Genomic DNA, 11,418 nt, shown 5'->3' with positions numbered 1-11,418 from the left:
AAAAAAAAAAAAAAAAAAAAAAAAAAAAAGTATTAGGACAAAAAAAATAAAAGCAAATTAAGTGCTTGAATCTACCCTATAAATTCAGAATTTCAAGCAGGAATAAATCGTATCTGAATCGCAGTAAAACCACCTTTAATATTTTGCCTATGTAAAACAGCCGGGAAGCACTGCCTCACTCAGTCTCACGATAGCAGCAGACCTCACAGAGGTGGGTCACGGAGGCAGCACATCTTTCCTGACGCAAAAATGAAACCATATTGAATAAAAAGCCATAGGATGTGAAGACAGGCCGATTTACTATTACACTAGATGGCAAGGCAGAAACTCTTGCTGGAAGACCTTGCTAGGGAATGGAGAATTTAAGCACAGAATAGCAAGTTTCAACAATTTCCGGCACTGGGTCAGTTTTCATTCTTCAGAGGAGAATGTGAGTGGTAATTCATGTAAACAGCCTATGGGCAGAACCTCTCAAATTCATCTCACAACACTCTAACACCTACATAGAAATACCACTTTTTAACTCAATGGATTTTCTCTAAATGGGTAATTCCAACAACTGGTTATTCTTCCATTTAAATTGCAGGACTACTGAAAGAGACACTAAATTCATTGCTGAGCTTTAAATGTTCTTAATCTGAATAATCGTAAATTTGAATTAAACATATTCGATTTGTAAAGCGCTTTATTTCTAAATTTAGCAAGTCCTTTGATCAGAGTAACTGGTGACTCCTGAGGATGCCCCAAGGCTGAAAAGCAGTGGTTTCTCTTTCACAGCTGTGCCGCCATGGTCTACTAGAATAGCGTCTGGTGCTGTCCAGTATGGTGGATACTAGCCACAGCGGGTGGCTATGCACCAGACATGTGGTTACTGCAAATGAAGAAGTGTTCTAAGTATAAAACAGATACCCGATTTTAAACACCTGGTGCCAAAACACAACATCTTATTAATAATGTCTTATATGGCCGGGCACGGTGGCTCACGCCTGCAATCCCAGCACTTTGGGAGGCTAGGCAGGAGAATCATGAGGTCAGGAGTTTAACACCAGCTGGACCATTCCAGGACGCTGAGGCAGGACAATCGCTTGAACCTGGGGGGCGGAGATTGCAGTGAGCTGAGATCGCGCCTCTAGACTCCAGCCTGGGTGACAGAGCGAGACTCCATCTCAAAAAAAAATAATAATAATAACAATGTCATATATACATATTGAAAAGACATTTTTATATATTGTGTTAACATAGATTCTCATTATCAGGTTTTAAAAAATGTGACTACTGGGCCGGGCGCGGTGGCTCAAGCCTGTAATCCCAGCACTTTGGGAGGCCGAGGCGGGTGGATCACGAGGTCAAGAGATCGAGACCATCCTGGTCAACATGGTGAAACCCCGTCTCTACTAAAAATACAAAAAATTAGCTGGGCATGGTGGCGCGTGCCTGTAATCCCAGCTACTCAGGAGGCTGAGGCAGGAGAATTGCCTGAACCCAGGAGACGGAGGTTGCGGTGAGCCGAGATCGCGCCATTGCACTCCAGCCTGGGTAACATGAGTGAAACTCCGTCTCAAAAAAAAAAAATATATATATATATGTGTGTGTACAGTGTGTATACATATACATGTATTATATATGTAAGTACAGATCTACATGGCACACCTACCCAGAATATTTTTGGTACAACAATGCAAAACAGTATTTTTTTTTTTTTTTTGAGACAGGGTCTCACTCTGTCACGCAGGCTGCAGTGTGACTTTGGCTCATGGCAGCCTCAGCCTCTGGTGCTCAAGGGGTCCTCCTATCTCACCCTCTCAAGTAGCTGGAACTACAGGCACACACCAGCAATCCTAGATAATTTTTGCATTTTTAGTAGAGACAGGGTTTCACCATGTTGCCTAACCTGGTCTTGAACTCCTGACCTCAAGTGACCTGCCCGCCTCAGCCTTCCAAAGTGCTGAGATTATAGGCGTAGGCCACAGCGCCCAGCCCCATACACTAATTATTATTATCCATTTTATAGATTAGGAAGCTGAGGCTCAGGAGAGTTGGGTTGACATTCACAACGTAATATGAGTGACTGTCAGAGGAAGTTATAAATAGCAATTCTTACTTTATCCTGTAAAGTTTTAATTTCATTGGTTTTTGAGCATTAAGTATGAACAGCTTTTTTTTCTTGACAGTCATCTAACAGCCTCCTCAGTATACTCTCATTTCTTGACAAGCCAACATCAAATCCAGCTCGCTCATTTCTCCACAGCTTGGCCATCAGCTGGACAGCAGGAACTGCTTTCAAACCGAGCTCCTCAAAGTCCTGCAGGCCACCAGAGACTGGGATGTAATATTTCTTCCCTTCCAAACAAAGCAACTATGCTTTTATCTGCTTTCTCTATCTGGGAGGAAAGGAGACCCCAAGCTCATGATCAATGAACTTTACAAAATAATGGGCAAAAGGAAACGAAATGAAAACCTGACCGGGTGTGGCGGCTCATGCCTGTAATCCCAGCACTTTGGGAGGCCCAGGTGAGAGGATCACCTGGGGTCAAGTAGTTTGAGACCAGCCTGGACACCACGGTGAAACCCTGTCCCTATTAAAAACATAAAAAGTAACTCGGCGTGGTGGCATGTGCCTGTTAATCCCAGCTACTCAGGAGGAGGTTGAGGCAAGAGAATCACTTGAACCTAAGGTGGAGGTGGAGGTGGAGGCTGCAGTGAGCCGAGATTGCACCACTGCACTCCAGCCTGAGCAACAAAGCGAGACTCCTTTTCAAAAAAAAAGAAAGCTGATCAAGTCACACAGTAATTACAGAGCATCCAAACCTCCAAAACTATGCATCAAACACAAGGAAAAGTGATCACAGTCTTGCACTGCGTACTTAAAAAACGGCATAAGAAACATGAATAAACAACATGCCAGGAGCCTAGAATTTGTTTCTAAGCTCTGTGTTTGGGAAAAGTGAAATCACTCATGCCGTTAGGAATTTAGTAGAGAGGAAACACTGTCCTCGGTTCCGGAAGACATCCTGGGGTCATGAACAGATCCCTGCAGTCCTACCTCCTCCTGATGCACCCTGCAGAGAACCCCAATGCCCTGCTGACACAGTCACTGCCACCTGAACACTGCACAGGAACCCTAAGGCTGGAACCACCTTTCCTGGGGCCATGAAGGGCATGTGAGCATTTTAGGAATCCTTTTAGGAAAAGGGCATAAAAATCATCATCTTGGAAGTGATTCTGTTTAATCTTCAGCTAACAGAAAATTCAATTTAATTTAAACAATGTTTTTACTGTAATATAACGATCTCAATCGCATACTCCATAATTTAAAAACTGTCAGAGTACCCCTCTTGATGCCTTTCAAGTACTTGTGCCATGTAAGTTACAAGAACATAACAGTTACCATTGATTGCTCTTCTAATCCTTCTCACAAAAATTAAAAGGGGGGAACAATGTACAGCATTTGGGTGATGGCTACACTGAAAGCCCAGTCTTCACCATTATGTAATAGATTCATATAACAAAACTGCACGTGCACTCCCCAAATCTATAAAAGTAAAAAAATTTGTAATAAAAAAATAAATAGGCAACATGGGAGGCGAGAAATCTGGTTTTTGACTCACTGACTGGATCGCAGACCATTAAAGAAACACCGGGTTACCTACCAAGCCTTGGCATAACGGCTCCCAGAAACTGCTCATCTTCTTGGAAGTGGTTCTCCTGTAAAGATTCCAGCAATTTCTGCAGGACATCTTGGGGCACTTTGCAGCCTGTGCCTTTCAGTTCAGTGAATCTGGTTAGCCGGAAGCTTTTGTCCAATTCGTAACTTTCCGGGTTAAAGGACTCCCGCGTAGACATGGTTCTGGGGCCCGCTCTCCTCACAGCTCAGCCCCTGCCCTCCCTCTGCGGGTTGGCTGGGTTTTTTACGGATCCACCTGGGTATCACCAAAACACAGAGATGCCATGAAATGAATTCCCACAGGAATGTGACAGTAAATCAAGTGAATACATGACAGGGAAAAGTAAATGTGACAAGGGCTGAAATCACCAAGACCACCGATATTTATCACAGTAGTGCATATGATAAAACAGGTCTTTTCATCAAGGAACTATGCCAGCACAGACATCTATGGAAGATGTGACACCTGGCCTGTGGTTTTCACTGTGGCAAGAGGGCCAGCCTGCAGGTTCATATGACATCATGCCACCTTGAACAGCCAAGTCCCAAAGGTTCTTCTGGAACTCAGCATTAGAACAGCACCACTGGGCACTTCCTGTGTCAACCTGGAAGCACTGTGGTTAGAAACCAGCTGTCCTCACTAAGGTGACTTTTCTGGAAAATCTTCTGGTATCAGGAGTTCCAGATCAGCCTGGCCAACATGGCAAAACCCTGTCTCTACTAAAAATACAAAAAAATTAGCTGGGCTTGGTGGCAGGTGCCTGTAATCCCAGCTACTTGGGAGGCTGAGGCAGGGAGAATTGCTTGAACCTGGGAGGTGGAGGTTGCAGTGAGCTGAAATTGTGCCATTACTCCAGCCTGGGCAACAGAGCAAGAAAGAAAGAAAGAAAGAAAGAAAGAAAGAAAGAGAGAGAGAAAAAAGAAAAGAAAGAAAAAAAAAAAAAAAAAAGAAAAGAAAAGAAAAGGACATTAATGTAAGCGCGCTGGACAAAATTTTTCACAATGCTAAATCCTCATCTTAGAAAAACAAAGTTTTCCCTCTGAGGCCAAAGAATATACACCCCAAGGCTGAGCGTAGCGGCTCTGCCTATAATCCCAGCACTTTGGGAGGCCAAAGCAGGTAGATAACCTGAGGTCAGGAGTTCCAGACCTCTGGTCAACACAGCGAAACTGCTTCTGTACTAAAAATACAAAAATAGCCGGGCGTGGTAGTGTGTGCCTGTAATCCCAGCTATTCAGGAGGCTGGGGCAGGAGAATCACTTGAACCCGGGAGAAGGTTGCAGTGAACCGAGACTGCACTACAGCCTGGGCGACAGAGCAAGACTCCCTCTCAAAACAACAACAACAAAAAAGAAAGAATATACAAGGCAATCCAAAACTAATAGCAGTCCTCTCTAAAGGGCACAACCTAAAAACTGCAATGGCTGCTTAACAGGGCAAGGTCTGTGTTCTCCAGAAAATTGGAAAGCTCTCTCATGTTTTCATGCAGTGTTATTTCCTAGAAAGCAAACAACCAGCCCAACAAACTGGTACACACATCACTGACAAAAAATGTTACTCCTTATTAACATTTCATTGCAGAACCCAAATAACAAATTAAACCATACTAAATCACCAGCATTTACCGCCCTGACTACCACCGTCAAGCTTCTGGAACAGGCACTCCTACGTGATTTAGCCTTTGAGGCTAAAGCAAAAAACAACATGTGTTTCTAGGGTTTACAAACTTCCAGACTGATACCTTATTGGGCCTAGAATTACAGACACCCCAAGTTTTAGGGTCAGTTTCCCCTATAAAATTTGTGATGATGAACATAATTCCCATTTATAGAGTTTTCCATCCCTTGAGACACACATCCCTCATATAAATCTCACGAAGCCCGAGTTTGGGCAGTAATCCAAACCCTCTTCACAAAAACACGGTTTGAGATGAGCAATGATTTCGGTGGCAAACTACTGAACAGGAGTTAGCCTTCAAACACGATACCAAGAAACCTCCCTGCCCAAAAAGAGCAGGCACTGGCGACAAGTGACAGAGACAGGAATTTTGAAGCCATCTTAGGGGAAAGTTTGAATACCACTTTGACTTGGAAGGCGTTTCAACAAAAACAACACAAAACGCCTCACAAAACGCCTCGAATTTAACATGGCCTCACCCCTACCAGGAAAAAAAAAAAAAAAGAAAAAAGAAAAAAATCCAACTCACGAGGCATCCACTTATTTTCCTACCTCCAATCTCTATTCCTCTCCCAGCTCCCAAAAAGGTGGGCAGGGGAATTGCGGGGAGCTCACTTCCTTTAAAAATGCTATCTTCTTCTCAGAGTTTTAAGGGGTGAAAAAAGTTTAAAACACCTTAAATTAGGAAAGCGCTCAGGAGTTTTAAAATTCCAAACGGAACCAAGGACACAATTCAGACTCACATCCTAATGAAAACAGTATTAGATTTTGCATTTTTGGAGGGCATGGGAAGGGGGAGGGGTGCCGGGGGAAATGTGCAGTGATTAAGGAACCAGGGGGATCCATCTGCATTAATAAGGGACGGTGTCCGGCGACCCCGCAGCCACATGTTTACGCCTTTAAAACAATGGCATGAATATTTAAAACAATGTTTAACCCTTTCCTTCCCGGGCACGTTTCCATGGTTTTTTGTTTTTTTTTTTCTTCCAACGAGTGTGCGGAGCCGGGGAGCCGGTCAGCGGGGTGGGCCCGGAGCGCTGCCCCGCCAGCCCCGGACCTACCTCCCCGCCGGGCCCGCACAATGGGGCGCGCTCTCCAGGACGCCCGCGTCGGAGGCGGCCGGGGCGGGGAGCGGGGAGCCCGGGGACGCCTTCGGGCTCAGGCTCAGGCCCTCGCCGCCGCCGCCGCCTCGGAAGGCCCAGAAGGCCCGGGCCGCGGGCGGACGGCGGGGCGGAGGCGGCAGCGCGGGGCCCCGGCCGGGCCATCCCCGTTCGGGCCAGCTGGAGGCGGCAGGCAGCGCGCGGGCGCGCTGTCCAGGCGCCCGGCGCCCGGAACCCAGCAGCCCCGGGTCCACAGGGCCCGCGCGGAGGGAGGGGGAAGCGGGGAGGCCCCGGAGGCGCCCCGGGACCCCAAGCCGGCCGCTCCCGCCGCGCGCACGGGCCGCCGCCGCCGCGCAAAAATGTCGGCGGGCGAAAAAATTAACCCCTGCGTGGCCGCCGCCGCCCTCCCCTCCGCTCCTCCCCGCCCTCCCTCCCTCCTTCCCCGGCCCCGCGCGGCGGCTGCGGCGGCGGCGCGGGCGGCGCTTCTTTTTTAAAGCGGCCCCACCAAGCCCGGCTCTGTCCCTCTCCAGGCAGGGCTGGCGGGGCCGGCGGCGCGCGGCTCCCCGGCGGTCCCGGGCGGCCCGGAGGGGGATTTGCAACGGCCGCCGCGGGCCTGCGGACCCGGATTCCCCTTTAAGCCTGCGCCTCCCCCCCACGCCGGGCCCGCCGCTTACCGGCTCGCTTTGCGCCCTCCGCCTCCTCCCGAAAACGGGCCGCGGGCCGCTCCCACAATGCACCGGGCGCGGCCGGGCTCCCTTAAGCGTCGCCTGAATAAAAATGCCGCGCCCGGCGGCAGCGGCGACGGCGGGAGCCTGGGCCCGCGCCTGGACGCCGCGGGGGCTCGCCTGGCTTGGCGCGGCCCTGCGGGAGCCGGGCCGCCACGCTCCCGCCGGCTGGGCGGGCGGGGGTCCTTTAAGGCCGGCCACCTCCCTTTAAGAGGCGGCCCGGGCGGCTGGGTGGCGGCGTGCGGCCGGGGAAAGGGGCGGGGGCGCCGTGCAGGGCCGAGCGCGGCAATGATTGGTCTCGGGGGAGGGGTGGGGGGTTGCAAACCCGAGGAGCGGTGGCATCCGTTGCATGATGCAGAAAAGGATTGATTTCAAAAGTTGCGAGTTGCATTGGCAGCCGCCCTTGGCGCCCGGGCCACCTTTTTCCCGGGCCCGGCTGCTAGGGCCGGGAGCGTTTCCGCCACCTGGCCGGGCTCAACCGCGCGTCGCTCTGCTGGGCGCTGTACCTGCTCCCCGAGCGCGCAGCGGAGCGTCCTGACGGAAGACAATGACCATGGGAACAATTTGCAGAGGCTAAAAGCCTAGGAAAAGCCGCCTCGGCGCCAGGGAGAGTTTTTTTTTGAAAACACAAGCCGCACGTTTGATGCTTGGGGACTCCCAGCTTCTGTCCTTCCTATTGTTTAGCTCGGCTCCGGAGTTCACGGGAGCCTCGTGAAATGTGGAGAGGTCCTGCAAAGTTTCGTGAACACTTCATGTGCGTGGTAGGAAGTCTCAGGAAAAAGGCTTACGGTTCCCCGCTGGTTGCATTGTTTGTCCTGCACATGTTCGAGCGAACATGGCAGCCGCAATCCTGGATGTGTTCGAATTGACATCGACGGGGAGCTTCACGTCATGAAATAACTTTTTTCCCGGGCTTTCGAGTTTCTAAAGCATTGCTTTTGAAAATAAGGCAAATGCTTTGAGCTATCTTAGGGCTTCCCTCTATAACAGCAGTGTGCAGGAATGTCGATCAAACTTTTCTAGGTTGTAGGTCAGCGTTTTCCAAATGTATCTGGAGGCAGAAACGTTTTGGATCACCGCAACGTGCTTTACGTGGCACGAAAGGTTGGCACGCCACCCAGATGCCCTTTTCGTTCTTAACATTTCCGCTTGCCAGTTGCTGAGGGTTTTAGTCTTGGGCTGGATGCAGAAGTCATGCCACCTCGAATACAGGCGGCTCCTGTCTGTGTTCTTTATATCCTACTGTAAGTTAGCAAAGAACATGTTAGATTGCATTATTTTATTTTTTATTTTATTTATTTTTGGGACGGAGTCTCGCTCTGTCGCCCAGGCTGGAGTGCAATGGCGCGATCTAGGCTCACTGCAACCTCCACCTCCTGGGTTCAAGCGATTCTCCTGCCTCAGCCTCCCCAGTAGCTGATATTACAGGCGCCCACCACTGGAGGATGGCTTCTCCCAGAGGGGAAGACAGGGTCACGGTTCTCATTAAGAGGGTATTGAACTAGTCAAGTCTGGAGATGTACTTGAACGGAAAGCAAGGGGAATGCGGCCCAGGGAAGGGATTTGATGTGATTTAGCGCGTAGGAAGGAAAGGAAAAAGGATAAAACGACCCTCAGGTTTCCAGTTTGGTGAGGGACCGAATGGGGAGCCATGCTACTAATTGATCTAGGAACTAATGGAAAGCAAAAAATTTCGGGGTGAGTTCAGCTTTGGAAAGGTTAAATCTCAGGTATGCCGGGTGGTGTGGGGGTAGGGCTCAGAGTTGCAAATCTCAGGTCAGCGGGATATTCCCACTCAGAAGGTAATTGGGAAACAGGTCGGGAGTTTGGTGTGGGGGTGGGGCTCAGAGATGCAAATCTGGGTAACATCAGCATGTAAATGGTGCTCAAAGCCTCCGAAAGAGGTGAGATTAACCCCGGAGGGAGAGCGCAGGAAAAAAGTGAAAGAGACCTTGGACAGAGCTCTGCAGAAGTTGGAAATCCAGTGGCTGGGCGGGACAGAGGCTGATCCCCGGTGCATCGGTGGGAGGCCAGCAGCCTCAGAACCAGCTCTTCCTCCCCGCCTCCACCACCACGAGCGCGCTGGGAAGCAGTTCTCTGCAGCACAGGCTGTAAACCACAGATGTCTTGCTTCCTCCAGGACTACACTACAGCCTTGGCCCAGATCATCTGGCAGTCTTGTGCCTCCTTTTCTTTGCTGGTGATGAGAGCTTCTTCCTTGTGTACTGCTTTTAGCTATTCCTCCACTGTCCCCCCACTCCCGGACTCACCAGAATCCCATTCTAGGGAGCCATCCCCGCTGGATCCTCAGGTTCTGCTGGCTCCGTCTGAGAGATGGTCTCCTAAGTTGCATTGCCTGGCCGGGGCTTATTAGAAATACCAATTTACTACTGGGGAGGGTAGCTCATACCTGGAGCCCCAGGGCTTACCAAGGCAGGAGGATCGCTTGAGGCTAGGAGGTTGAGACCAGCTTGGGCAACATCATGAGACCGAATCTCTACAAGAAATTTAAAAATTAGCCAGGTGTGATGGTGCATGCCTATAATCCTAGCTACCTCAGAGGCTGAGGTAGATCATTTGCGCCCAGGAGTTCAAGGCTACATTGAGCTATGATCACGCCACTACACTCTAGCCTGAGTGACATAGCAAGACCCTGCCTCACACAAAACAGAGCAAAACAAAACAACTAATTAACAGCCCCACTTGAAAGGAATTGCCCCCCCAAAAAGGTGTGTGGAAATCCTGACTGCCCCCTACATCTGTGAATATGGCCTTATTTGGAAATAAAGTATTTGCAGATTTAATCAAGGTAAGATGAAGTCATACTCAATTATGGTATGCCCTAAATCCTATGGTTCATATTCTTATAAGAAACGGAAGATTTGGGGTGGGTGTGGTGGCTCACATCTGTAATCCCAGCACTTTGGGAGGCTGAGGTGGTCAGATCACTTGAGGCCAGGAGTTTGAGATCAGCCTGGCCAACATGGCAAAACTTCATCTCTACTAAAAATACAAAAATTAGCTGGGCTTGGTGCACTTGCCTGTAATCCCAGCTACTCAGGAGACTGAGGAGAATCGCTTGAACCCTGGAGGTGGAGTTAGCAGTGAGCAGAGATCGCTCCACTGCACTCCAGCCTGGGTGACAGAGCAAGACTCCATCTCAAAAAACACAAAATAGCAAAAAACAATACAAAGATTAGCCAGGCATGGTGGTGGCCACCTGTAATCTCAGCTACTCAGGAGGCTGAGGCAGGAGAATCACTTGAACCCGGGAGGCGGAGGCTGCAGTGCGCCTAGATCACGCCACTGAACTCCAGCCCCGCCGACAGAGTGAGACTCAGTCTTAAACACACACACAATTAAAATTCAAGTCACCTGTTTCTTTTTACTTTATTTTTCTTTGAAATGGAGTCTCACTGTCACCCGGGCTGGAGTGCAGTGGTGTGATCGTGGCTCACTGCAGCCTCCACCTCTTGGGTTCCAGCGATTCTCCTGCCTCAGCCTCCCTAGTAGCTGGGACTACAGGCACCCAACACCATGACTGGCTTATTTGTATTTTTAGTAAAAATGGGGTTTTGATGTGTTGGCCAGGGTGGTCTTGAATTCTTGACCTCATGATCCACCTGCCTCGGCCTCCCAAAGTTCTGGGATTACAGGCGTGAGCCACCATGCATGGCCTCTTTACTTTTTAAAATGGGGCCATTTGAACACTTAAGATGACACATGTGGTCACTAGAAAGTGGACAACACTGCCTTAAAGGACTCCCGCTCCCTGGAGCTCCAGACACAGGCATTCAGGAACTTATACAAGTGTTCCACAAACACTTCACATTCAACATATTTCAATCCAAAAGAATAATTTTCCTTCCCACTCTGCCCCTCCCATCTGCTCCCCTCTACGAACTTTCTTGGCTAGTGGACAATCTCCTGTGTTGCATGTGCTGGAACCCTAGCCCTTAACTCCATCTCTTTTCAGTCCCTATTCTGAGTCAGCGGCTGGAATGACATTTATCAAAGGCAAACCTGATCATGTCCTTTCCTTGCTTAAAACCGTGCAGTAGCTCCCATCGCCTGTGGCTCCATTTCTCAAAGTCTGGTCTTCATGCTTGGGTGTGCATGGATGTGTTAAGGAGGACATAGAAGAATATTGTATTTTTCTGGTTAGGGGTATTCATTTTAACACCCACTCGAAGGATTTAATTAAAACATAAAGCCTGTGATTTCATGGACATGATTGTTCACAACAAAAGT

General features: G+C 49.4%; 1 protein-coding gene across 2 annotated transcripts in view; it reads right to left on the bottom strand.

Moving 5' to 3' along the window:
* Positions 1-7,409, bottom strand: part of SEPHS1 (selenophosphate synthetase 1) — a 31,531-nt gene extending 24,122 nt beyond the window's left edge. Inside the window, exons 1-2 of one of the 2 annotated variants that reach the window (XM_017529844.2) lie at positions 7,117-7,409; positions 3,651-3,920 (exon numbers count right to left, since the gene is read on the bottom strand). In XM_017529844.2, coding sequence (XP_017385333.1) covers positions 3,651-3,843 — 193 coding nt within the window. In that variant the 5' untranslated portion in view covers positions 3,844-3,920; positions 7,117-7,409. Of the gene's footprint in view, positions 1-3,650; positions 3,921-6,403; positions 6,535-7,116 lie in introns of those variants that run through there. The other variant, XM_017529846.2, reaches the window with a different exon arrangement.
* Positions 7,410-11,418: the final 4,009 nt, after the last annotated feature.

The sequence above is a fragment of the Cebus imitator genome, unplaced genomic scaffold (assembly GCF_001604975.1).
Source record: "Cebus imitator isolate Cc_AM_T3 unplaced genomic scaffold, Cebus_imitator-1.0 Scaffold61, whole genome shotgun sequence".
Taxonomy (NCBI): Eukaryota; Metazoa; Chordata; class Mammalia; order Primates; family Cebidae; genus Cebus; species Cebus imitator.
The sequence above is the reverse complement of the archived record's forward strand: the minus strand, read 5'-3'. Positions and strand labels throughout refer to the sequence as shown.